Source organism: Myotis daubentonii, chromosome 1 (genome assembly GCF_963259705.1).
Source record: "Myotis daubentonii chromosome 1, mMyoDau2.1, whole genome shotgun sequence".
NCBI lineage: Eukaryota > Metazoa > Chordata > Mammalia > Chiroptera > Vespertilionidae > Myotis > Myotis daubentonii.
In genome coordinates, this window is record NC_081840.1 from 37600442 (window position 1) to 37627979 (window position 27538).

Sequence of the window (27538 nt, forward strand, 5' to 3'; positions counted from 1 at the left end):
TATGTTCCCTTGGCCACATGAGTTTCTTTGGAGTCCCTTCTTTAAATCTATTTTAAGGAAGTAATCACAGGGTAAAGACTGACACATTAATTGGATAAAATAGGGGATCTATGTTTAACTCTGGCTCTGTACATGGCATACAGGGCACTGCGGAAACTCCAAAAGCCTTAAGTACAATGCTGACTTTCACAGTTGGGAGAAGTTAGCATTAAGATCTGCTTGCTGGTAGATGCTTCTCTAATGTTGTGAGGTTTTGGGCCTGGGATTCAGACCTTTCTCCAATAAATCAGGGTGGGCTCATCTTTATTAGCATCTTGAGTTGATTTAATTCCAGCCAAGATCAAAGAGGCTTTTTAGGTCTGGCTTTCTGTCTTGTTCTCTCTCAGTTCTAAAACCAGCAGGCAGACCCGGTTGCCCATTCAATGTTCCCAGTCTTCCTCCAGTGTCTTTTAGCACTGCCGCCCTCCCCCCCCCCCCCCCCCCCCCAAGGAGAAGCATAGGTGTGACATTCTGGCTCCCTTCTCTGCTTTTTGGTGCTGATCACCACACACCCTAGGTAGTGCTAATTCCTGTTGCCACTCATTCAAAAGCAACTCCATTAGATACAATTTTCCTTTTGAGGGGAATACCCCAGGAGTTTCTGCTTACCTTCCCTCTCTCCCTAGCAGAAACCTGTTTTGTTTGAGTAGGAGCATTTTGAAGGTGTGAAGATTCTGTGTAATGGCACAGCCCATGCAATATGTCAAAACAGAGTCTCTCGAAGTGTGATTCCCAGATCAGGAGCATCAGTATCTTCTGAGAACTTGTTAGAAATGCAGATTCTCGGGCCCAGATGCTCTGTGGGTGGGGTCCAGTGATTTGTGTTTTAACAAGCCCACTGGGGAGTCTGAGCACCTATGCTTCAAGGATGCTTAAATAGGTAGTGGGGTCCTACTGTGGGCCTGAACTTTCAGAAAGGGACTAAATGCTTGAGAGACAGCTATCCAGCAGGGTTATTTGCTGTCATTAATAATACAAGAAAGGTGTATGTACTTCTATGCTGTGTGTGTGTGTGTGTGTGTGTGTGTGTGTGCGTGTGCGCACACGTGTGTGGCATTGGTATAGACAAACCTTTAACTCTTGGAGGCTACTTTGGTTTCCTTTATTGGTTATAACCTACAGTAGGAAATAAAATACCATAAATCCTTGTTTCCAGGGTTACCTTCTTGTTGCTGATAACAGGCAGGAAATTAAAACAATCTGTGATAGTGTTTTGTTCTTATTAGCCACAGATGGTAGCTTTCAGATATGTTGAAGAAACACACAAATATAGCAGGGGAACTTTATTACTGTTGAAGAAAAATGACTTGGCCAGGTCAAGTTTAGAGTCTGGGTTCATTTTGATGAAATGGGGCATAGGGATCATTAGTGTTCCATTACCACACAAGCTGTAGGACGTATGAGGGACGCTAGTTTTGTTCTTTTTGATTTACTGTGAATATGTAAAGCATACATGATTTCAAAGTGAAAACTATAACCAGTTATATCCAAATATGTCTCGCTGCCATCCACATATCTTCTCTGCTATTAGTCCTTTATGGGTAATCATTTTTATTCACTTTTTGATTTATTCTTTTAGTGTTTACTTTTGAAGATAATCGTATGTGTGTGTGTATGTTCCCCCTTTCCACTTTCTTTACACAAAAGGTTGCATATTATACTAGTTTTCTATAAAAAAATTATTTTTAAAAGTTAGCTCTATTAAAGTGTAACTTAAGTTCATTAAAATTCAGCAACTTTGTGTAATCTGAGTTTTTAAAAAATATATTTTATTGATTTTTTTACAGAGAGGAAGGGAGAGGGACAGAAAGTCAGAAACATCGATGAGAGAGAATCATCGACCAGCTGCCCCCTGCACACCTTCCACTGGGGATGTGCCTGCAACCAAGGTACATGCCCTTGACTGGAATCGAACCCGGGACCCTTCAGTCTGTAAGCCGACACTCTATCCACTGAGCCAAACCAGCCAGGGCTAATCTGAGTTTTGACAAATACATACAGTTGTATAGCCACCAGTGTGGCAAAGGTATAGATTGCATCACCCCCCCAAAAAGTTTCCTTTTACTCTTTTGTAGCCGATCCTCTGCCCCACCTTTCTGGTCCCTGGTAAACCACCTGTCTGCTTGCCAACACGGTGTCTGCCTTTCCTAGAACCTCGTACATAGTTCTGCGTGTGTGCATGTGGCTTCTTCCCCTTGGTGGAAGATTCAACCATGTTAGTACATGTACTGGAAGTTATTCTGAGTAGTGCTCCATTGTTCGTACATTCTAGTTGATAACTATTGCCTTTTTAAAAAGTTTTTATTTTGAAATAATTTTATTTATTTGATTATTTTTATTTTGGGGGTGTGTGTGGTAAAGAAGGAAACTTTATTCAGTACAAAACAGCTCAATTTTGAAACAGCATAGCTGTGAAAACAGCCATAGAATGGCCCTGGGGCCAGGCCTCTCCGGTTGGACAGCTCTGCACCGCTCCTCGATGGTCTGCTCTGCTCCTTGATGAGATAATTTTAGACATAGAGCATAATAACAGCGACAGTACAGAGAGTTTCTGTATACCCTTTCCCAGCTTCCTGTAATGTTATCAACACTTAAGAAATTAATATTGGTATAAATACAATTGCCTAAACTACAGAGTTTATTAGGATATTAGATTTTTAGTTGCATTTAGATTCCTCTAATCTGTGACAGCTTGTCAGTCTTTCCATGTCTTTTTTAAAAAACATTATCTTTATTGTTGGAAGTATTACAGATGTCCCCTTTTATTTCACCATTGACCCCCTCCACACCCCCCCCCCCAACCCCAGAACTTCAACACACTCTTGTCTATGTCCATGGGTGGTAATATGCATATCAGTTCTTTGGTTTATCTCCCCACTCCCCCACCCACCTTCCCTCTGAGACTCATCAGTCTGTTCCATGCTTCTATGTCTCTGGATCTATTTTGTTCATTAGATACCACATACGAGTGAGTTCATGTGCTACTTGTCTTTCTCTGACTGACTTATTTTGCTTAGCATAGTAGTCTCCAGGTCCCTCCATGCTGTCTCAAGGGGTAAGAGACTCTTCTTTTTTATAGCTGCATAGTATTCCAGGGTGGTATTATTTTGAAATAATATTGCTACAAAAGATGTCTGAGATTTTGCTGCCTATGGCTTCTTCTAGGATTTTTATGGTTTCATGACTTACAGTTAAGTCTTTTATCCATTTTGAGTTTATTCTTGTGTATGGTAGAAGTCGGTGGTCTAGTTTCATTATTTTGCATGTACCTGTCCAATTTTTCCAACACCATCTATTGAGGAGACTGTCTTGACTCCATTGTATGCTCTTGCCTCCGTTGTCAAATATTAATTGAGTGTCATGGCTTGGGTTGATTTCTAGGTTCTCTGTTCTGTTCCGTTTATCTATATGTCTGCTGTTGTGCCAGGACCACTTCTCATGTCTTTTTAAAAGAGTACTTATTTAGGTATTTTGTAGAGTGTCCCTCCATCTGTCTGGTGATTAGACTGAAGGTACAGATTTTTGGGAAGAATATCAGAGAGGTGATGTGTCCTTCTCATATTCTATCAGGAGCTACACAGTATCAGATATGTCTTATTACTGGTCACTTGCTTATGATACTCTCTGCCAGGTTTCTCCACTATAGAGTTACTATTTTTCCTGTTCTGTAGTTGGTTTTTTAGAATCAAAATTATTGCTTTTTAAATTTTGATGTACATCAGTGTGCATGGGACTCATAGTTTGGCAATACCCTCAATCTTTTTCTTTTTTTTTTTTAACACCCTCAATCTTAATTGTAATCATAATAATAACAGCTAAACATGTAAATTACCTAATTTAATCCTTAGGATATCACTGTGAAGGAGCACTTTTTCATGCCCATTTTTCAGCTGAGAAGACTGAGGTACAGGGAGTCTTGCCTAAGGTCTAGTTAGTGATAGAGACGGATGCTGACTTAGCCTAACTTGAGGGCTAACTTTTCACATGGGCCCTATGCTTGTTGTCAGAGCTTAAAATGCGGACTTTCTCATTCTTTGCCAAGGAAAACAAATGAGTACTTCCTACGTTTGACAATTCTCTTTTGTGCTTTCTTTAAGAAATATTTTCGTTTGTTTGCTTTTGCTTTCAGGAAGATTCCTTGCGTAACTGATTTTAGTAAGCTATGCCTGGCAATATCACCTTAAAATCTTGGAGAAACCCAGGCTACTTTGAGGAGCACTAAGGATCTATTTTTAGACTTCATTCAGAAATATGACTGAAGGTTAATGAGGGCAGAGTATTCAGAATAGAAACCTGCTTTTGGAGAAGGAGTGCTTACCTACAGAAAGGCACCGAGCCCTCTCTCCTCCTGGATTTTATCAGCCTCTCCTAATGGGTGTGTCGTGCTTGTCGGTGTGTGTCTAAGCTCCACTTGTTCACTTTTGTTGACCGCACTAATGACTTTCCTACTACGCAGTCAAATGTGTCTCTGAATAGCCTGACTCCAGGGATGCTAAGTGTGGCTAAACGGTGACTCAGTATCTGTGATCCTCTATTGTAGTGGCCGTGGGACCACTGTGTGGGTGGACGTTTGCACATCTTTCTGGTGACTCACTCTGCAGCCTGCTTTTCTGAGGAGAAGTAGCTGTAGGTGGCTGCAAAGTTCTACTTGGCCTCTCTCTTCTCTGTCTCATCATACTGTGCAGATTGGGTATCCCCAAGTCCTCGAAATCAGTCAGCTCGGTGTCTTGAATGTACCTAGTCTCCCAAGCTGTCCACAGATCAGTACAGTTTTTAAAAACAGAAGTGTTTTGTTTCTAAATGTCTGTTGTAGGTCTGGCCATAGGTGCCAGAGTCCACAGGTTAAACAAAACACGGCTCATCACCCAGAGACAACCTGGGCAAGCATACTCACAAGAATTGTAGCATTTATTTCCCTTGGAAGGAGGAAAGCAGCTATTTAGAATAAGCCTGATTCTTGCATACAATAGCCCATAAATTTTATGAGTAGAAAATTATTGGAGGGATTAATAAGAGAGGTGAAGTTTATAGGTGTGTGGATCTGGCCTCAGAAGTCAGAAGACTAAGGATTTTATTTTATTTTTCTCAGATATGGTTTTCTACACATCCATTATAGAGAAAGTGTGAGGTATGAGAAAATGTAAGGAAGAAAGTGAAAACATCCTATTTTTATCACCAGAAATAGCCACCCTTTTGTTTTGCATAATTTCTCCTTCTCTTCTCTCTCTCATGCTGCAAATATATTTGTAATCCTGCATTTTTTACATAATACCATATCATAAATTTTTTCCCCATAATTTAAAGAAAAAGACTTTGCTAATTTGATGGGAGAAAAGGGACTAATTTTAATTGGCATTCCCTTAATATTTTAGTTAGGATTAATAGGATTGTTAGTTTATTTATTGCCAGAGATTGTCAGGTTTTCTGCTCTGTATCTTTTCACAAAATTGGAACTGTTACTAAAGCAAGCCTCTGATTTCAGATGTCCTAAACGATGCTATATTTGATGAAGATCACGATGAGATGGTGATTGTGAAGGACATAGATATGTTTTCCATGTGTGAACATCATCTAGTTCCATTTATTGGAAAGGTAAGGTTTTCTCTGTTGTTTCTTAACATTTAAAAAAGCACAAAGCTTTAAAATTAGGATAATTATATTTAAAATTGTCACCTAATCCCAAATATCCCAGATATTTTATATATATATATATATATATATATATATATATATATATATATATATATATATATATATAAAATTGATTTTTTACAGAGAGGAAGGGAGAGGGATAGAAAGTTGGAAACATTGAAGAGTGAGAAACATCGATCAGCTGCCTCCTGCACACCCCCTACTGGGGATGTGCCCGCAACCAAAGTACATGCCCTTGACCGAATCAAACCTGGGACTCTTCAGTCTGCAGGCCGACGCTCTATCCACTGTGCCACACCAGTCAGGGCAATATCCCAGATATTTAGAATTACATATAAACTTTTATTCTTCACCAACCTGACTAATCTAATAGCTTGAAATTAACAAAATATAAACAGTGGCAGAAGGCCCTCAGGAAAGGATTTCATTGCAAATGCCATGTTAATAGGGTTAAAGTAATGAGATTAAAGTCTCTCCTTTTTTTCTAGGTAGTTGCTTCGGGCTTTGAAAGCCTTTGTCCTTTATTTTGACTAAATCCTGTTTGATCCAAGATAGACTTTTTAAAAAATTTTATTTATTGATTTTGAGAGAGAGAGAGAGACATTGATTTGTTGTTCCACTTATTTATGCATTCACTGGTTAATTCTTGTATGTGCCCTGACCAGGGTTTGAATCCATAACCTTGGTGTATCAGGATGGTGCTCTAATCAACTGAACTACTGGGCCAGGGCCAAGATAGACTTTTGTATAATATGACATGAGCTGTAATGATGGCAGAAGTTCTTGTAGCAGAAGTTATAGTATTAGTGGATTTAATTTGTTTCCAACCCTTTCTATGTTAAGAAAAATGTGTCTAATGCAAACTAGATAATATTATCTAGCTTGGAGTTAACACACCTTTGAGAACTCGTGGGTTTAGGACCTAGAATTGTCCATTCTCTTCCCTTCCCCCATATCATAATTTTATTTTATTTTGACTTTATTAATAATTTTCAAACAGAAGATGTATAGGAAATAGTATATACCCATCACCTAAACTTAATATTTTTATTAAAGGATTTTATATTTTTATTTTTTATAGAATTAAAACAGAAAAATGCACAGAACATATCAAGATCTAGATCAAGAACTAGAACAGATCAAGATCTAGAATGTTATTAGTATTCCTGGAAGCTCACCTTGTGGCCCTTTTCTAATAATGCCTAACCCATCTCTTAGGTAGATTAGTTTTGCTTGTTTTTTAACTACAGTCATGTGCTGCATAAGGACTTTTTGGTTAATTAAGGATCCCAAAAGATTATAATAGACCTGAAAAATTCCTATCTTAGTGATACCTTATCTCTAGAAACTCTTATCAATGCAGAAGACAGTGGCTTAAATCTGCTTAGCAACCTTTCCCTTGTTACTGTGCTTTCCCTGGTAAATTCCCATAACTGACTCTCCTACCCCTAATATTTTCTTTTGTCTTCAGCTGAATATGGTATTTAAGGTGGTGGCTTTGGCTATTTTCTGAGTTCTCAGTTTTCCTGGGTGTCTCTCATGTATACAGAAGGTATACCTGTTATTAAACTTGGTTTTTCTCCTGATAATCTATCTTTTATTACAGGGAAGTCTCAGCCAAGAACCTAAAAGGATAGAGGGAAATATCTTTTTCCTCCCCCATAGAGAAATAGTCTAGGTGTGTAGTGGCTGTAACATCTAGGTTTGTGTAAGTGCACTGTGATGTTCACACAACCTAGATGGCCCATGGACGCATTTCTTAGAACTTCTCTCTGTGAAGTGGCACATGACTGTATATATAAATGGAAAGAACCTACAGCATGTGTTCTTTGTATCTGGCTGCTTTTGCTCCACATTGTAAGTCATTGATGTCATGGCCTATTGCTGTAGTTTGTTTAGTTTCATTGCTACATATTATTCCATTACACACAAATCCCATACTTTATCTATTCTGTTCATAGGCAGTTAGTGACTTGGCTGAGGCCAGACCCAAGAGCTTGATCCTGTACTCAGCCTCTCACCGCTTCTTTAGGGGTCTCAGACCTAATTCCAGCGTGGTGAGGTTGGGAATAGAAGGGAATTCCTCACATTAATGAATAATTCTAGGAAGCCAGCAGGTTATCTAAGTATTCCACTCAATTCTCATAGTGTTTACCCGGAGGTGGGATAGCATCAGATACCACAGGTTATGGGCTTAGTCCATGAAGACTGCCCACCCCCCACCCCCAGCCTGGAGCCCCATCCTGCCAACACACACACTTCAGAAGCCAGCTGAAAGCCCAGATTCGGATCTGTGCTTCTGACCAACTGGCTACAGATTGGAGGTTCCAACACCCCTCTCCTTGGGTTTGATTAATTTGCTAGAATGGCTCACAAGTACTCAAAGAAACATGTTACTTACTAGGTTACTGGCTTATTGGGAATTCAGCAACTGGGAGCTCTCTGAACTCCATCCTCTCGTGTTATTATGGAGTCTTCATTGTATAGTTACGATTGATTAAATCATTGGCCGTTGTCAATAGATCCAACCTCCAACCCCTCTCCCCTCCTGGGTGGTATGTATGGAGATGGGGTGGGACTGGAAGTTCCAATTCTTTAATCGCTTAGTAGGTTCCATTGGCAACCAGGCCCCATTCTTAGGTGCTGTCCAAGCCACTTCATTAACATAACAAAATACACTCCCTCCCCCACCTCTTAATACTTGAAAAATTCCAAGGATTTTGGGAGTTATGAGTCAGGAATGGTGGATGAAGACCAAATACATATTTTTTACAAATCACAGTATCTCAACACTATACCCTATTACCTTCTGCTAGGAGCACCTCTGTGCTTGTGTTTTTGCTAATTCTGTTTTAAATATAATATTCAGTGATGATTTTCTAAAATGGACATTTAAATGACTTAGGATCTTTAGGAAGACCAAAAATAGTACGAACAATGCACAGATTATAGCCCTGCATGTTAGTATAAAGTTCCAGGGTTCTCAACCTTCTGGCCCTTTAAATACAGTTCCTCATGTTGTGACCCAACCATAAAATTATTTTCGTTGCTCCTTCATAACTGTAATGTTGCTACTGTTATGAATCGTCATGTAAATATCTGATATACAGGATGGTCTTAGGCGAGCCCTGTGAAAGGGTCGTTTGACCGTCAAAGGGGTTGCGACCCACAGGTTGAGAACCGCTGGATAAACATTTCAAGTGGTGCAAAGGCTTTGATTCTATGGGAGAGTTTTAACTCTCTAATTTTCTTTGAAATACCTAACATTTAGGAGCTACTTTACTTTGTCCTCCTGCTGACCAGGAAGGTGATGCGTGGGTATTTGCAAACTCCCACAGCATAGTGGTAGTAGATGAAAAATCACTAATTACTACTATATCAATTATTCATAAGTATAGAAAAGTAGGTGAACAAATGCAACAAATGCTGGCTCACCATGATGCAAATAAGTCTATAATTTTATATTAGGTTAATTGATGGCCTACAATGACCATTTACTTTTAGCCTTTATGGAGAACCAATGTTTTCTCCATACCTAATGTATGGCTCAAAGAGAAGTAACATTTACATATTAGATATTAACCAGTGCCTATTAAGATTACAGAAACGGCTTTGCTTTATAGTAGATTCTATAAGAACATTCGTGTGAGGAGCCAGGTTCTTGTGCAGTCACATTTGCCCCCGGGCTCTTCTCTAGCTGGGAAGCTGGTACGCTCCAGCAGCTTAGAATCGAGGCCGCCATGTGTGACAAAGGGAGTGGAACCCCTCTTTCTGTACAACAGGGTGGGATCTTTAAGGCTACAGTGATGTGTGGAATGACAGTCTTTAAAGTTATAGTTTCAACCATTTAGAGGAGGCTTTTCTGGCTCCACTTAAAAAATGTTTTTTATTGATTTTAGAGAGCGAGGGAGAGAGAGATGCATCGATGAGAGAGGGACATCGATTGGCTGCCTCCTGCACTCCCTCACTGGGGATCTAGCCTGCAATTGGACATGTGCCCTGACCAGGAATCGAATTGGGGACCTGTTGGTTCATGGGTTGGTGCTCAACCACTGAGCCACACCGGCTGGGCCTGCCTACAGTTTACTTTGTTGCAGGATAATTTGCACTTTCTTGATATTTCTCCTCAATAAGGAAAGACTTTAAGAATTGTAAAGAGAATTTAACTTCACCAGGAAATACCATGACTATATTCGAATTTGTTGTTTTATTAATAGAACCATTCTTATATATTTTCCTTTTACTGCATTTATGTAAATTTTAAATGTCTACATATGTGCTTTATTTTTTAAATTTTAAGTCTTCTAGATGTTTTAAAGACACATTTTCATGAGTTGAATTTCATAAAAGTATTCTGTATTGTGTCTCCTAATTTCCTTATTTTGTCACAAGAAAGCACTGTATTTTCACTTGGCTCATAATTTCTGTCTCTTCTCTGAAGGTCCACATCGGTTACCTTCCCAACAAGCAAGTCCTTGGCCTCAGCAAACTTGCAAGGTAAGCATGACTGCGCGGGGAATAGGAAAACAGGCATGTAGGACCTGGGCCTACACAACGAGGATCTCAGCAGGCTTTCCTTCTTGACCAGTGTGGATCTAATGTGGAGGTCACATCGCAATTTAAAATTTATAAAGACTTAGAGGACTTAGGACCTAAAATACAAATGTCCTTTTCCTCACTCCCCCATTGCCTCCACGGCGCCCCTGTCTCCTAGCCTTCCACCCACTGGCATATCCTTGAAGTCCTAGCTCACGCCTTCCTCTGTAGAGCCTTCCCTGACTGGAGAGGCCCTGAGCCCCAGTCCTTTCTGGGTGGCTTAGCTAACAGTGAGGGGTCAGGGAGGAAACCCGGGCAGGGGTGTAACTGCACTGCACTGTTTTCAGACTTTTATTTATTTTTATTTTTTAATATTTTATTGACTTTTTACAGAGAGGAAGGGAGAGGGCTAGAGAATTAGAAACATCGATGAGAAAGAAACATCCATCAGCTGCCTCCTGCACACTCCCTACTGGGGATGTGCCCGCAACCCAGGTATATGCCCTTGACCGGAATCAAACCTGGGACCCTTGAGTCCGCAGGCTGACGCTCTATCCACTGAGCCAAACCGGTTAGGGGTGTTTTCAGACTTTTAATCCAACAGCCATCATTTGGGGTCTCAACCCTGCCTTCAGGCATCTCTCTTGGGTCCTACAGGGCCAGTCAGTTCACTTCTAGTGTCATTGCCTCTGCAGACACAAGTCTGTGTCTTCCTCTCAGCTCTACTCCAAGATAGTGCTTACCATCCTCTCTCCCATTTCTTTCCTTTCTGCTATAGCTTCTTTTCCATTCTTTATCCTATGTGTTCCTTCCTTTAAACATTTTCCCTCTGCTATCATTTTTAAGGTTTTAGGAAGAAGAGTATGGTAATCTATTTAATTGACAGTCAACTTGAGGGTCCATGTTTATATATCTCGGATAGATCCATCATCAGTATTGTAATGCCCCTTTTGTAATTTCTCTGTATAGAAATAGTACTGGGGAAATCCTGGGAGGGTGAGTGTGTGTGTGTGTGTTTGTATGTGTGTGTGTGTGTGTGTTTTGAGAGAGAGTTAAGAACAAAATGAATGCCGAAACCGGTTTGGCTCAGTGGATAGAGTGTCGGCCTGCGGACTGAAAGGTCCCAGGTTCGATTCCGGTCAAGGGCATGTACCTGGGTTGCGGGCATATCCCCAGTAGGAGATGTGCAGGAGGCAGCTGATCGATGTTTCTCTCTCATCGATGTTTCTAACTCTCTATCTCTCTCCCTTCCTCTCTGTAAAAAATCAATAAAAAATATTTTTTTTTAAAAAATGAAGAAAAATAGGTAATGAATACACAGTCAAGTGCTTCCCCTCCAAAACATACTTTTTACAACAAACCAAGCTAAGTTTTCATAACTTGATTGAGGTTATAGTGACCATATCAAAATTGGAGTAAATGGACCTTCATGATCATGTGACTCTTCTGTGGCTCTGATGTGTTTCTGCTTCTTCTCCACCTGGACTGAGTTTTGCCACAGTCCTGAGATGGTCCAGATCTTTTTCAATTCCATATCGAATCTGTAAAACCACCCAGCAGTCTGACAGTTGCCTTCCATGGCTGTTCTTTTTTACTTTCTTTTCACTCATTTCCTCTAGGGATTAAGGAGAAAGTCAGTAGAAGAGAAAAATTTAACTTTCCTGGTGTCTGACTTTGTTCTTGGTCAGTAATCTTGCCACTAGACAGAGCTCCTTGGCCCATGAAAGGATGTTATTGTCTCAGCTGTAATTGCTTCACTGCAATAAGGCTCTTAACACAGATCCAGAATTTCCTTCCACCTCTCAGTGATTTGTACCCAATGGCGGTGCCAAGGGGCGACTGAGAAAGGGTATTGGTGGTGACGGGGTAACGAACCCTACTGTAATTTCTATTGCCAACCCTGCATCTTCCCCATGGAGATATTCTGGCACTGCTGGTGCCAGTCACAGCCTGTCCACCTGTGAAAGGTGTGTAGTGGAGAGTTTTCATATTATAAAACAGCTTGGCAGACTACACAGGCCTTGTTCTTAAGGTGAGCACCTTCTCTCAAAGACCACTGTATGTAGACCATGGGTAACACTTTTATGGAAGTGGATTCCAGAGTGATCCAGTGAGATCTTGGAATAAATGGTAACTTGGGAGTAGAAGGAATAACCTTTAGTTATTTCCTTTTCCAGTGCAAGGAAAAGATCTCAAATAATTAGGCTTTTATGAAACCATACAAAGGAGTTGATTATTAGCCTGGAGATTTGTCCTTAAACTAATAGGATTAAAATTTAAGTGGGGGGGGGGGGGGAGAAAGGAAAGCTAAACCAAGAACTGAGTGTATGTTAGTTTCAGATTTATTGTAAAAAAATTGAGTAAAGGGTCTATTAAGTGGAAAAGAAGGCTAAGTTTTAAAATATATATATATATATTTTTATTGATTTCAGAGAAGAAGGAAGAGGGAGAGAGAGAAACATCAATGATGAGAGAGAATCATTGATCGGCTGCCTCCTGCACACCCCCTACTGGGGATTGAGCCCGCAACCTGGTCGTGGGCCCTTCAGTCCACAGGCAGATGCTCTATCCACTGAGCCAAACCAGCTAGGGCAAAAAGGCTAAGTTTTTATCCAACTGCTTATTCCTTGTAAGAAGTAGGAATATTCAGGGAATGAAGAGTAATAAAGCAAACTGAATGTCTTTGCAAAACTTCACTGTTCATTTTACTCTTGTATGTGAAGTGTGTTATATGCTTGCCTTTAAACGAATGACCTTTCAGTGCCACAGAAGTCAAATATCATCAGTCCAACAGTAAAGCCCAAAGTAATAAGAAAATGCCAGAAGTGAGTTGATCTGGTTGAACTTTAGAATTCTAGAGTAAACCTAGTTTGAATAGAAAGTCCTTTAGTTGTGCTCGCTTCGGCAACACATATACTGAAATCGGAACGATACAGAGAAGATCAGCATGGCCCCTGTGCAAGGATGACACGCAAATCTGTGAAACGTCCCATATTAAAAAAAAAAAAAGAAATTCCTTTTGTTGCTAAAAATCCATTGAACATATATTAATTTTCTTGCCTTAATAACCAAGTGAACAGAATTAAATCTTGAATTTTGAATTGCAGTGCCTCGTGGTAGCCGTGGTTAATCTATTGAACACCCACTGGGGAAGGACACTGTGCCAGAGAGAAGTAGGACATAGCCTCCGCCCTCAAGGAGGGTGAGAGTATGAGGCAACAGGTGCCATGCAAACACCTGGTTTGGAGCTCCCAGTTTAGAGGAGGCAAGGTAGCTGTGGCCTGGCATGGTTGAAGAGGCCCAGGCGTGGAGGGCTGAGCAGAATTCTAAATGGAAGAGAAGTTTCTCTAGGTATAGCTAATGCCTAAGCAAAGGCAAATCAGAGGGTAGGAGCAAGGCATGGTCTGGTGGATAGGGAACACATCTGTTTGTTAGAAATAAGAAATGTAGGCAGGGGTAATGGGGAGATAGTTTAAAAGGCAGGGTAGGCATTAGCTTACAACGAGAACATTTCCCTCCTTCTTTCTCAACTATAAAAGTAACATACATACCAGTTAAATTTAAATACAAATGAGTGAGTAAAAGGAAAGTTTTTCTTTCCTGTTTTCATTCCCCAGAATAAAAACTAGGTATTTCTTTCACTAGTCTCTGGAAAATTTCTATGAAAATACAAACACAAAGCTCTTTACAATTACGAAAACAAAACAAAGCCTCCTCCTCCCCCCCCCACCCCCCCAAAAATAGCGGATCATACTCTACATTTGGCACTACAACTTTTTAAATTCTATTTAAAATACATCAAAATCCCTTGTACATATTTTAGTCCAAAAAGTCCAAGTCCTTTTTAATGGTTACATAGTACTTCTTTGACTGATTAATAGAATTCATTTAACCAGTCCTTAATATACATACAAAGTTTGAAGATACCGTCAAGAAAGAAAAAAAAAATGCTTTGGTGAACATATTTTTATATATTTGCACACTGAATGGTCGCGGGTTTAATTACTGGCCCAGGGCACGTACTTTGGTTGCAGGTTCCACAGCACTGGTAGGGGCACACCAATCAGTGAGTCTCACCTCAATGTTTCTCTGTCTCTCTCTTTTCCCCTCCTCCCTTTCTTCCACTCTCTCTAGAAATCAATGGAAAAAAAAAATACCCTCTGGTGAGGATTCAAAATAATTATACTAAATAAACAAAATAAAAAATATATTTATTGGAGTTCCTTCAATGTTGTTTGCCTGCTGGGAACACAGAAGAATCAGAGTGGCTCCTGCCTTCAGGTTGAGTGGTGAATAGGGCAACCTACCCTTTATTGACTTTATTTGCTGTAACAGGTATAAAGGAACAAGTTGTCAGTTCTATATGAGGGTCATATTGGAGAGAAGAGCCTTAAAATGCCTCATTCACGAACCTTGAGTCCAAATTCATGACCAAAAGGCCAAATTTTAAAGAAAAGGTCCTTAATGTGAATTATTATTCTAAAATGGGTGATTCACAGCATTGGCCAGATTGCTCAGTTGTTACCAGTAGTCGGCAAACTCATTAGTCAACAGAACCAAATATCAACAGTACAACGATTGAAATTTCTTTTGATAGCCAAATTTTTTAAACTTAAACTATAGGGTACTCCTAAGGCTTAGGAAGAGCCACATTCAAGGGGCCAAAGAGCCACATGTGGCTCGCGAGCTGCAGTTTGCCCACCACGGGGTTAGAACATCATCCTCATTACGCCAAGGTTGCGGGTTTAATGCCCGGTCAGGGCACAGACAAAAAGCAACCAAATGAATGCATAAATAAGGGGGACAACAAAGAGATGTTTCTCTTTCTCTCTCTGCCTTCCTTTCTCTAAAAATCAATAATAATAGAGAAAGAAATAAAATGGGTGATTCATGTGGCCGTCTTTACATTTCACAACTAGAGTGAAAGATGTTGAACGGAGAAAAATCATCATTTGACAGATGGTGCTATAAGCTAAGATCAGTCAGCTTTTATTTTGGGAGGGGGTTAATCATATTGATTGCTCAGATGGACCTATTATGTAAAGAGATGTTTGGAGAAGTCTGTTCAGTTCTAATCTGATTATCCTAATAGGGTTAGTTGGCACAGTAGTTGGCAATGGTCTAGCTATTAATGAACAAATATTTATTTTTAACTTGAACTTTAAGCTTTGATTAAACAATATGTTTAATTAGAACACTTGAGCCCTAGCTGGTTTGGCTCAGTGGATAGAACAGTGATGGCAAACCTATGACACGCATGTCAGAGGTGACACGCGAACTCATTTTTTTGGTTGATTTTTCTTTGTTAAATGGCATTTAAATATATAAAATAAAAATCAAAAATATAAGTCTTTGTTTTACTATGGTTGCAAATATCAAAAAATTTCTATATGTGACACGGCACCAGAGTTAAGTTAGGGTTTTTCAAAATGCTGACACGCCAAGCTCAATAGGTTCGCCATCACTGGGATAGAGTGTCAGCCTGCGGACTGAAGGGTACTGGGTTCGATTCTGATCAAGGGCACATGCCTGGGTTGCGAGCTCAATCCCCAGTAGGGGGCATGCAGGAGGCAGCTGATGAATGATTCTCTCTATCATTGATGTTTCTATCTCTCTCTCCTTCTTTCTTCCTCTCTAAAATCAATAAAATATATATGTATATATATATATTAGAATACTGAAGTCTTGGCTTAGAATTGATGACTTGAGAGCTTTAAAATTACTCATCTCTAATTGTGTTTTTCATAAGTGAACTATATACTCTTAATTCTCTCTCTCTTTGAGGACATAGGGACACACCACTCTGTCCTAGTTGGTCTCCATTAGACCTTCCCTCTTTATTGTCCTGTAGTTTTTATATCTTTCTATCCTCCTGTAAGCACTAATCTCCTGCTCACATCCTTTAATTGCTTCAATGAAGTCCTTTTAGTCTTATGAGGAAGCCTTAGCAATTTCACTTTAAAATTTTTATCATTAACTAAAACAAATCTTTCTTTTTTAGGATTGTAGAAATCTATAGTAGAAGATTACAAGGTAAATTTTAAAACCATTTTTTTTACTGAAAAAGTTTTTTCTTATTGTTCTTATAAGTGTAATACGCATGACATAAAATTAAAACCTCATCTACACTAATAAAAGAGAAAAATGGTAATTGGTGTACGGCGATACCCTTTTCATTGGCTAATCAGGGCTATATGCAAATTAACTGCCAACTAAGATTGGCAGTTAACTGCCAACAAGATGGCGGTTAATTTGCATATGTAGGCACAATGCGGGGAGGCGAAAGGGAAAGCAGGAAGAAGCCCCCTGCCACTGACAGTGATCGGAAACCCAGGGGGGAGCTAAGAGCTGGGGGGCAGGGCAAAGGCGGCCCTGGGGCCGCCTTTGCCCTGCCCCCCAGCCATGATCGGAGAATCAGGTGCCTTTTCCACCCTGGCCAGTGATAGCAGGAAGTAGGGGTGGAGCTAGCTGGGATGGGAGCTGGGCACAGTCGAAGCTGGCAGTCCCAGGAGCTAGGGGTCCCTTGCCTGGGCCTAAAGCGAAGCCCACGATCGCGGGGCCGCTGCAGCTGCAGGTCCCCGCTGCCCGGGCCGGATGCCTAGGCCAGAGGCGTTAGGCCTGGGCAGGGGTGGAGCTTGCAACCGCAGGGAGCTGGGGGTCCCCTGCTCAGGCCTGACACCTCTGCCAGAGGCCTCAGGCCTGGTCAAGGGGCCGATCCGGTGATTGGTGATCGGAGGGTGATGAGGGTCAACTCCTCTGGCCGAGGCGTCAAGCCTGGGCAAGGGGCAGAGCCAGCAATCGGAGGGGTCTGGGGGTTCCCTGCCCAGGCTTGACGCCTGGGCCAGAGGCATCAGGCCTGGGCTGGGGGCAGAACCAGTGATGGGGGGAAATGAGGGTCCCCTGCCCAGGCCTGACGCCTCTGGCCCAGGCGTCAGGCTGGGCAAGGGGCTGATCCTGTGATTGGAAGGTGATGGGGGTCAACGCCTGAGGGCTCCCAGTATGTGAGAGGGGGCAGGCTGGGCTGAGGGACACTCCTCCCCACACACCCAGTGCACGAATTTCGTGCACCGGGCCCCTAGTAGGAATATAAAACAGAAAATGTCTGCTATATATATTCCTTCACATTTTTATGCATATACAAACATTTTAAAATAAATTAATTTTATTACATTTCAAAACGGGCTCATATTATACATAATGGGCTTCACTTATCTTTTTTCTCTATCCCCCCCCCACCCCTTACATCTTAAACATTTTCCCCCCACAGAAATGTAAGTATTTCATTTGTTTTGCCCGCTGTTCAGCGTTCCATTGCACGGCTGTGCTGTGGCTTCATTTAATCAATCCCTGCTCTGATAGACATTTGGGAAATTTGTCAGCTTTCAAATGGATGTAATGCTGCAGTGAATGTATGTATTCAAAGGTCAGTTGTGTATTCAGCACAGGAACTGCCGAGGTTAACTCACTGGTTTTCAGCATTGCTCTAAGTACAATTCAATAATCACACTGTAACCCCCTTGTTAATCCTGTTGCCGAGCTATTTTTTTCATTTGCTCTGCTCTCCTCTGTGGAGGTGCTTGTTACCAATATTCTGTTGGTCTTGCTGCACACCTGAGAGACAGTTGCTGCTCTACTCCATTCCCTCCAGGGGTGCTGGAGGGCGCCTGGCTTCCTGAGCTGGTCAGCACCTGTACTGAGGGCCAGGATGCGACAGGGGCCTCCTGTGGCCCAGGCAGCAGACAGAGCCAGCTGGTCAAAGCTGGTGTGTCTCGGCTTTTACCTCTCTCAGAAGTCTGCTTTTTGAGATTTTTATATATCCTAGAGACAGCAAAAACGTTCAGCTGTTTGTGTCAGACACTTAAACTGAGCTCCTTGTCACATCCACAGTTCAAGAGCGCCTTACGAAACAGATTGCCGTAGCAATCACAGAAGCCTTGCGGCCTGCGGGAGTCGGGGTCGTGGTTGAAGCAACGTAAGTCCGTATTTGCCTTTAATAATGTCATCGTGGTGCATGAAGGAATATTCATTTCATTTCCTGTGTTGCCAATACGGGAACTAGGGTATGGGAGCCTGTTTTGTGTGTGTAAGTTTGGGGGCGGAGGTTGTGGACGAGTAGGGAGTCATAAGCTTAGGTGTAGTGATTTGCACAGGCATTAGCGTTGTATATCTTCTCTCTCTCTTTTTTTTTAAAAATATATTTTATTGATTTTTTACAGAGAGGAAGGGAGAGGAATAGAGAGTTAGAAACATTGATGAGAGAGAAACATCGATTAGCTGCCTTCTGCACACCCCCCACTGGGAATGTGCCTGCAACCAAGGTACATGGTCTTGACGGTCTTGACCGGAATCGAACCTGGGACCCTTGAGTCCGCAGGCTGATGCTCTATCCACCTAGCCAAACCGGTTAGGACTGTATATCTTCTCTTGATTTCTTCTTTAGCTCTTTGTTGCTCCAACCAGAGTTTTTCTAATATTTTGGCACATATTTTAAAAAGTAGAGAGAACTAAGAATGGGTACCAAGGGCACCAGAAGACACTTGTTTAAGTTGGAATGCATTATGAGAATTGCATGCAGCTTGTGGGCAAAATTCTCATGCATTCTCCTGGTGTGGCATGGACTCTGCACTGTGCATGCTCTCCAGCTTCGCCAGGTCGCTCAAACTCACCGTGGTCACCGTCCTGGGTTCTGGATGCTTCACCATTCACTGAACACCTCACCTAGCATAATGCTGTCTTGGTCATGAAAATGGAACAAGTGAGAGCTGTGGATTTCTTCTTATCTCGAACTTGCTGTATCTCCGTAGACCACTTGTATTATTTTCACCTAGGAAGAACATCCCATTCTCCCCTCTCCTGTTGGATGCCTTAAGGATTCGACCACTGAGAAGAATAAAAGATAGAAAACTAAGCAACTTTAAAATATATATATTTTTAGATAAAATTTATCTAAGCGAACCCAGTTTAATCAGATTTAATCTTTCGGCCTGCTTTTTATTTGAAAAACCAAACCAGTAACTGTTTATTCTCCCTTGGTTGGCTTGTTTTGTAGACACATGTGTATGGTAATGCGAGGAGTACAGAAAATGAACAGCAAGACTGTGACCAGCACGATGCTGGGTGTGTTCCGGGAAGATCCAAAGACGCGGGAAGAGTTCCTCACCCTCATCAGGAGCTGCTGAACATTCAGTGTACCCCGTGTGCTCCGCAGATCAGGCCCCTAGTAGCATTGGTTGTCTGGTTTCATTGTTTGTACAATTCTCTTCCCAATTGTGAAACTTACTCCTTGTCACTAATTGTGTTTAATAATTATTTATTGCAAATCAAATAAAGTTAATTTTAATATGGGGTGGGCCCGCTGCTTTGTTCCTGCCACTGCGTAGTGGCACCATTCACGCACACTGCCGATAGCGTTGTTATCACTGCCATTCGGTAACTGAGGATGCTGGGGAGAAAGAAATAATGTATTCTGTTCAAATAATCTGGTGATTTGGTTCATAAGCGTAGGAGTGTTGGGAATGGGAGAAAACTATGGCCAATATACTGCTTCTTCCATTCCCCAAACAAAAGTGGTATAATGCTTAAAATAACTTATTATACAGCTCTGCAAATTCAAAGTTCACCAGGCTCCACTCTAATCATGTTTATTAAACCACCAGTAACACTTATTTTTTATATATTTATTTTTGACTGTCTAGTTGTAATGTTAGTCACCAAGGCAAGGTGATGGATTACTTATGTTTTTTATTTTACTGTGAATTAAAAAGGAACATTTCTACCTGCTGTTCTTTTTAAAATTCATGTATCGGGAATTAATTCCTGGAGTTGTTTACGAGTGTGTTCTCATGTCAACATACAGGGATTTAGACATTTAACTCTCTGTGCCTTGATGAGAATATCACACCATTTGGAGTGTAGATACCTTCGCCTTTATTTAAAAGCCATTATATTATGAGATTGAGTACTAACTCTGCGTCCACTGTCAGTGTGGTGTAGTGGTGGTGTCTGTGAAAATGCACCATAGTCTTCTGGAATCCCTGGAAAATACTGGAAGCCCCATACTGGTTTCCCTTGTGGTCCATGAAGGTCTTGTCTTCAGTGTAACTGTACAAGTGGGCCAGGTCTTTTAGTCTGGGAAGCTGTTGCCTTATTGATGATTATCTTAAAGTTTCCTCTACTGGGGCCGTGTTGGGCCAAATTAAAACAGTAAAATAACCCAACTCCCCTGCCAAAATTAATTATTCTTGAAGAAGCCTCTTATTTGGCTGACATAGTGCTCCTCACATTGATCCCATTACCTTAAGAAGAATTGACGACAGTGATTGCTTTAACTTTGGTAGTCTTAGCTCTGCACTTTGTTTGGCTTACGATGAGACACAATGGAAGAGATTTAAAAAAAAATTCCCTACTTCCGTTTCCTATATTCTGCACTTGGAGTTTCTAAAGTACAGTGGTGGTTGATTTTGAGTTCCTTTTAAAATTGAAGCCAATAAAAACATTATCCTGCTTAATATTTAGATATTTACAAGTAGAATTAAATGCTCAACTCATGTTTGGTATCTTAAAGTAAAATCAGGTGTAGCTTGGAGGACCAAAGACATTGTTAGTTATAAATTTATCTTTCTGAGATCTATTGTATTCCTTTGTAAATGACTTCCCTAGAAGTGTTCTCATTAAGGTCTAATGTATCCATAGGCTGTCATCTTATTGGTAAATGCAAAATAATTACCTTGTTTTACTCTGGTCTGTAGTGCTTTAAAATTACCTTTTCATATCCACGACTTCGAATCCATTTTGGGGACTTTTAACACTGTTCAATGAAATTGTCTGAATTTTATGTGTGTCTGTGTGTATTCCTGAAGTTAATTCTATTTAAATTATTAAAGTGTTATAACTTTGCTCTTGTGAAAGTCGTTTCTTTTTGAACCACTGGTATAGCTATAGCAATCAATCAGGTGGTTTTCACTGTATTCTGTTTTAGCAAAGAAGGGCTTCTTGCAGCCACGAAGCTATTAGAATGTAAATCCCAGCTACAGTACAAATTAACCGTAGGTCTGGGATGAGAGAGAGGAATCTGAGTAGCCTCTGTGTCCCTGTTGTTTTAAGCTTAGTTTGAGTAACTTCAGCCCCCTGCGAACTGGCGCTCCTTTCCGTGTGGGAGTAGCTGGGGGAGGAAGAGCTGGAGCCTGGAGCCAGGCAGTGCAGGGAGTGGAAGAAAGTGTTCCTCCTTCTAGAGAAGAGCCCCTCTTGGGCAAAACTTCCAATTAGGTGCAAAGATGTTGCTGCCTGTTTCCTGTCTGTGCCTGGTGACTTCATCAGACCCTCTTTCCTGGTAGTCTCGTCTCCATTCCTGCTCCACCTGGCAGAGGCCCCTGCCCTCACTGGTTGTCAGCACATCTAGGTACTGGTGCACTGGAGAGGCCGGTGGCTCCTCAAAGGACCCCGTAGACTGTTGGGTAGCAAGTCTCATCACCCAAATTAGGAATGCTTATGGAAATAACACAGTCCTGAAACCACAACTCACAGATGTCAGTGAAACAATGAGCTTCTCAACTAAGCCCAAGATGCTGCTCCTGAGTTTCATCCCTAAAGATTGGTTGGCTGAGTTCCTTGTTTTGTCACTTAGTGGAAGAGCAGTGCAAATACCGAAGGATTTCAAGAAGGCTGCCTGTCAACCCAGAACAGCTGGATTCACGATGTCCCGGATCCTCCTGCTGAAAGTGAGAGCATCTTAATAGATGAGTTTCGGGGAAATGTAAATTCCCAACAGCACCACCCTCCCAGAGGCACTTGCTTTGTTTATTTTAGTCTCTATTATGGGAAAATAAAATATACAACGATAGACCATACGTGAGTACATAAACTTCCATGTACTTATCACCCAGCTACAATAAGTCTCAACCTCTGGACATCTTGATTCCTCCATACTTCCCATTCCCACTGGACTATTTCTCTTTTTGTTTCTTTTATCCTCACTAGAGGATATTTTTTTCATTGATTTTTTTTTAAGAGAGTGGAGGCGAGATAGGAGAGAGACAGAGAAAAACAGAGAGAAACATCAATGTGTGAGAGACACATCAATTGGTTGCCTCCCCGAGGTACATGCCCAGTGCTCTGCTGAGCCAAGCCATGCAAGGCCCCACTGGATTATTTCAAAGCAAATTTCAGACATCATTTAAAATTTTTTAAATTTATTTTTATTTAAATCAATTTATTTTGTAATTACAGTTGACATAAAGTATATTAGTTTTAGGTGTACAACATAGTGATTAGATATTCATATTCCTTCTGAGTGATCACCCTAATAAGCCAGGCATTTCATCCATAAATATTTCAGATTATCTAAACAAAAAGAAATCATGTAAAAACCCCACAAACCATTCATTATACACAAAATCAATGCTTCTATATTAAACATCTGGTCAGCATTCAATTTTTCCCTATTGTTTCATAAGTTTTATTTTTTACAGTTTATTTAAATCAAGGTATAAATGAATTTCATACATTGCAATTGGTTGATCTGGTTTATTTTGTTGTTGTTAATCTTTATCCGAAGATATTTTTCCATTGATTATTAAAGAGAGTGGAAGGGAGGGAGAGAGACAGAGAGAAACATTGATGTGAGAGAGACACATTGATTGGTTGCCTTCTGCATGTGCTCTGACCAGGGTCGGGGATGAGCCTGCAATTACGGTACGTGCCCTTGACCAGAATCAAACCTGTGACCCTTCAGTCCATGGACCAACAGTTAATCCACTGAGCCAAACCATCCAGAGCTTTTTGTGTGTGTGTGTGTGTGTGTGTGTGTGTGTGTGTGTGGTGAAAAGCACATAACATAAAGTTTACCATCTTAACCATTTTAAGTGTATAGTACAGTAGTAATTATATGCACATTGTTGTGGAACACATTTTTAAAACTTATAAAACTGAAACTCTACCCATTGAACAACTCCCCTTTGTTACTTCCTTCCAGCCCCTGGTAACCACTAGTCTACTTTGTTTCTGAGTTTGACTACTTTAGGTATCTCATATATATAAAATCATGGATATTTGTCTTTTTGTCACTGGCATGATGTCCTTAAGATTCATCCATGTTTAGCATATAACAAGATTTCCTTCTTATTTATTTATTTATTTATTTATTTATTTATTTATTTATTTAATGTTTTATTTTATTTTTATTTTTTTAAAATATATTTTATTGATTTTTTACAGAGAGGAAGGGAGAGGGATAGAGAGTTAGAAACATCAATGAGAAAACATTAATCAGCTGCCTCCTGCACACCTCCTACTGGGTATGTGCCCGCAACCAAGGTACATGCCCTTGACTGGAATCAAACCTGAGACCCTTTGGTCCGCAGGCCAACACTCTATCCACTGAGCCAAACCGGTTAGGGCTTTATTTTTTGACAGTGGCAAGAAGTAGTTTATTGGTGGAGGCAAGGGACCTGCACCCATGAGTGGTGGGTTCAGACCTGGCCAGTGACCTAGATATCCATGTTCTTGACCAGGTCCTGCAGATAGGCCTTGTACTGCTCTGATGTGAGAGAGAGAGGCTAGCTGTTGGAAATGTGCAGGTCCACAGTGTTCTCCAACAAGGAGGCACCCCCTACCTGCACCAATTCTAGCCAAGTCCTGAGGCACGTGGGAACAACCTTGACCATCACTAGCTTCTTGGTCCACAGCTGGTGCTGGGGCCGTGGCTCCCCCATGCAGAACCAGAAGGTGTAGCGTGGTGAGCATCTGCTTCCTTTGATGAAGGCAATCAGTCTGTCACAAATGGCCCCAGGTTGAGCATGCTTCCTTCCATCTCTTTGGGGACCTCACCATCAGGCCCTCTGCAGCTCCTCACCCACAGCCCAGTATGGGCGGCAGGAGCCCAGCCTCTGGGCGCAGAGCCACTGCCCTGCTCCCCACAGAGCGAGTCCCCTGCCCAGGCAGCTCAGCACAGGACTCACATAGCCCTTCACGGCCCTGTCTGCCAGGAATGCCCCAGGGGCTGGTAGTGTTATCGGCTGCCCAGGGAGTGTCCTGTCCCTTTCTTCTGACCCCACCAGCCGCAGGCCCTTGGGGCAGAAGACTGTCTGCTGGGAGACTTGGCACCCCGGTAGAAGGCAGTCACCTCGAACTCCCATCCGTCCTGGGGCATCAATAGCTGCTTCAGTGGGTTTTCAGGGGGCTCTGAGTTTGAGTAGGGAGCAGGAATGTCTAAGTTGGGGCTCAGCAAGAGCTGAGGCTCGAGGCCCCCTCATCTGGAATTGAGCCCCAGGCCATGTCTTTCAGTAACTCCTCCAGAATGTCTTCCTGGGTGTCAGAGGTATTGAATCTGCCACCGGTGTCTGGAGAAGTCTCCAGCTCAGGGAAGTCCCCAACTGAGTTCACAAACTCATAGTTCTTGTGTGGGTCGTGCGGGTTCTTGCTCTGGTCCTCAGCTAAACGCAACACTTCCTGTTCAGGGCAGACCTGCAATTCCTCTTCCAGGGTGGCAGGTCAGGCTTATCTTTCCCAGGAGCGTAGGCACCTCTGGCCTCTGCCCAGGCCTCCAAGATGCCAAAGTCCTCCTGCTGGACATCCTGCCTCAAACCATGCCTCCAGGGGATGCGGAAGCGCCTGCGGCTCTGGTCCAGCCAAGCCACGCCCTCCAGCTGCCCCTGGTTCAGCTGAGACTCCAGCCCAGGCAGGCTCCGAGGTTTTTGGGATCCCATGTCGGGCCATCAGCTGAGCTTTAGGGCAGTGAAGCTTTGTTTTCTGCAGATTTCTTGAAATAAAAACGACTTTCTCGTCTTTTGGGCAACAAACCCCAAAGAGGTGACACCCGAAGCCCGGACATTCCTCCTCCCCGTTCCCCTTTTTGGCTTTCTGCCTTTTTTATTTTTTAATGTATTTTTATTGATTTCAGAGAGGAAGGAAGAGGGGAAGATAGATAGAAACATCAGTGATGAGAGAGAATCATTGATCGGCTGCCTCCTGCAAGCCCCCCACTGCGGATCGAGCCTACAACCCAGGCATGTGCCCTTGACCAGAATTGAACCTGGACCTTTCAGTTCGCAGTCCGATGCTCTATCCACAAACTGGCTAGGGCAGATTTCCTTCTTTTTTTTTTTTTTTTTTTTTTTTTTTTTTTTAATTAAATCTTTATTGTTCATATTATTACATTTGTTCCTTTTTTCCCCCCCCCATAACTCCCCTCCTCCCAGTTCCCGCCCTACCCTCCGCCCTCACTCCCCACCCACTGTCCTCATCCATAGGTGCACGATTTTTGTCCAGTCTCTTCCCACATCTCCCACACCCCTTTCCCCCCCAAGAATAGTCAGTCCATTCCCTTTCTATGTCCCTGATTCTATTATAATCAACAGTTTATTCTGTTCATCAGATTATTTATTCACTTGATTTTTAGATTCACTTGTTGATAGATGCATATTTGTTGTTCATAATTTGTATCTTTACCTTTTTCTTCCTCTTCCTCTTCTTAAAGGATACCTTTCAGCATTTCATATAATCCTGGTTTGGTGGTGATGAACTCCTTTAGCTTTTCCTTATCTGTGAAGCTCTTTATCTGACCTTCAATTCTGAATGATAGCTTTGCTGGATAAAGTAATCTTGGTTGTAGGTTCTTGGTATTCATCACTTTGAATATTTCTTGCCACTCCCTTCTGGCCTGCAAAGTTTCTGTTGAGAAATCAGCTGACAGTCGTATGGGTATTCCCTTGTAGGTAACTGAGTTTCTTTCTCTTGCTGTTTTTAAGATTCTCTCTTTATCTTTTGCTCTTGGCATTTTAATGATGATGTGTCTTGGTGTGGTCCTCTTTGGATTCCTTTTGTTTGGGGTTCTCCGCGCTTCTTGGACCTGTAAGTCCATTTCTTTCACCAGGTGGGGGAAGTTTTCTGTCATTATTTCTTCAAATAGGTTTTCAATATCTTGCTCTCTCTCATCTTCCGGCACCCCTATAATTCTGATGTTGGTACGCTTGAAGCTGTCCCAGAGGCTCCTTACACTATCCTCGCATTTTTGGATTCTTTTTTCATTTTGCTTTTCCGGTTGGATGTTTTTTGCTTCCTCGCATTTCAAGTCATTGACTTGATTCTTGCGCTCCTCTGGTCTGCTGTCGGGCGTCTGTATAATATTCGTTATTTCAGTCCGTGTGTGCTTAATTTCTAGTTGGTTCCCCAATATAAGATCGAGGGTCTTATTAGTTTTCGTGTAGAGCTCATTAAGTTTATCAGCAGCTTCTAAACAGTTCTTGAGAGACCTTAAAAGTGTGGTTCTGAACTCTATTTCTTCCATTGACAATTTTGTCCTGTTTCTTTGTCTCCGCATTTTGTTATGCTTCCTTGGTGCACCCCCTAGTGGTCTTTGTTCGCAGTCTTATAGATAAATCTTGATTGCTGTAGCTAATTCCAGGGAGGGTTTGACCTCCAGGCCAAGTGGCTATGAGATTCAGCTGTGTCAGCGGTGAGAGAACTTCTGTCCTCTAGGGAGGTGCTAATCTAGCCTTTGCCTGAGGCTATCCGGCAAATGCCTTTGCCTGAGGCTATCCGGCAAATGCCTCTGTGCAGGGCTTGGGCAGGGCGGGTCGAACAGGATCAACAGTGTGGGCCGGAGAGAGCAGTTATGGCGGCTCTCAGTCCTGTCCCAAGGGGCTCTGCCTCTCTGAGTCCCAGCACCCGCTGCAAAGCTTGGAGAGAAAGCTGCACTCGCTCTGACCGAAGCCAGACAGTCCCGCTTCTTCCGCCTGAGTCTGGGTCCCTAAAGACTCGCCCGGATCTGGAGCTCAGAGTCTGCGACTCCCTCCCGATTGAAAACAACAACCGCGCCCTCCGCCGCCAGCCCGCTCCGCGCACTCCGCACCTCAGAATTTGACTTCAGCACTGCGCCTCCTCTGAGTGTCCGTATGCGTTTCTCTTTCCTCCTAGTTGTAGGACTTCCACTCAGCCAGCGCCCCTGTGGTTCTGGGTGATGTCCCTTCCGTTTTTTGGTTTCACTTTTGAAGTAGTTGTTCAAAGCAGCAAACTCCGGCGTTAACCTATGCCGCCATCTTGGTTCCCTCGATTTCCTTCTTTTTAAAGGTTGAATAATATATTAGGGTTTATATAAACTACATTTTCTTTTATTATTATTATTTTTTTAATCCTCACCAGAGGATATTTTTTTCCATTGATTTTCAGAGAGAGTGGAAGAGAGAGGAAAAGACAGAAACACACCAATTTGTTGCCTCCTGCACACGCCCTGACCAGGGTCTGGGATGGGGAGGAGCCTGTAACCAAGGTACGTGCCCTTGACAGGAATCGAACCCAGGACCCTTCGGTCTGCAGG

General features: G+C 42.0%; 1 protein-coding gene, 1 non-coding gene and 1 pseudogene across 3 annotated transcripts in view; 2 read left to right on the plus strand and 1 right to left on the minus strand.

Annotated features, from left to right (window-relative positions):
- The window catches only part of GCH1 (GTP cyclohydrolase 1), a 39118-nt gene extending 17995 nt beyond the window's left edge, over positions 1-21123 (plus strand). The window contains exons 2-7 of one of the 2 annotated variants that reach the window (XM_059695566.1): positions 1827-1928; positions 5522-5631; positions 10133-10188; positions 16229-16260; positions 18115-18199; positions 19277-21123. In XM_059695566.1, the coding sequence (XP_059551549.1) occupies positions 1827-1928; positions 5522-5631; positions 10133-10188; positions 16229-16260; positions 18115-18199; positions 19277-19406 (515 nt within the window). In that variant the 3' untranslated portion in view covers positions 19407-21123. The remainder of the gene's footprint in view (positions 1-1826; positions 1929-5521; positions 5632-10132; positions 10189-16228; positions 16261-18114; positions 18200-19276) is intronic. The other variant, XM_059695575.1, reaches the window with a different exon arrangement.
- Positions 13120-13226, plus strand: LOC132223811 (U6 spliceosomal RNA). The gene has a single exon (XR_009450526.1). It is a non-coding gene; the product is annotated as a U6 spliceosomal RNA (small nuclear RNA).
- Positions 21124-23711: 2588 nt separating the features above from the next.
- LOC132231991 (interferon regulatory factor 3-like) lies at positions 23712-25071 on the minus strand (annotated as a pseudogene).
- Between the last annotated feature and the right edge of the window lie 2467 nt (positions 25072-27538).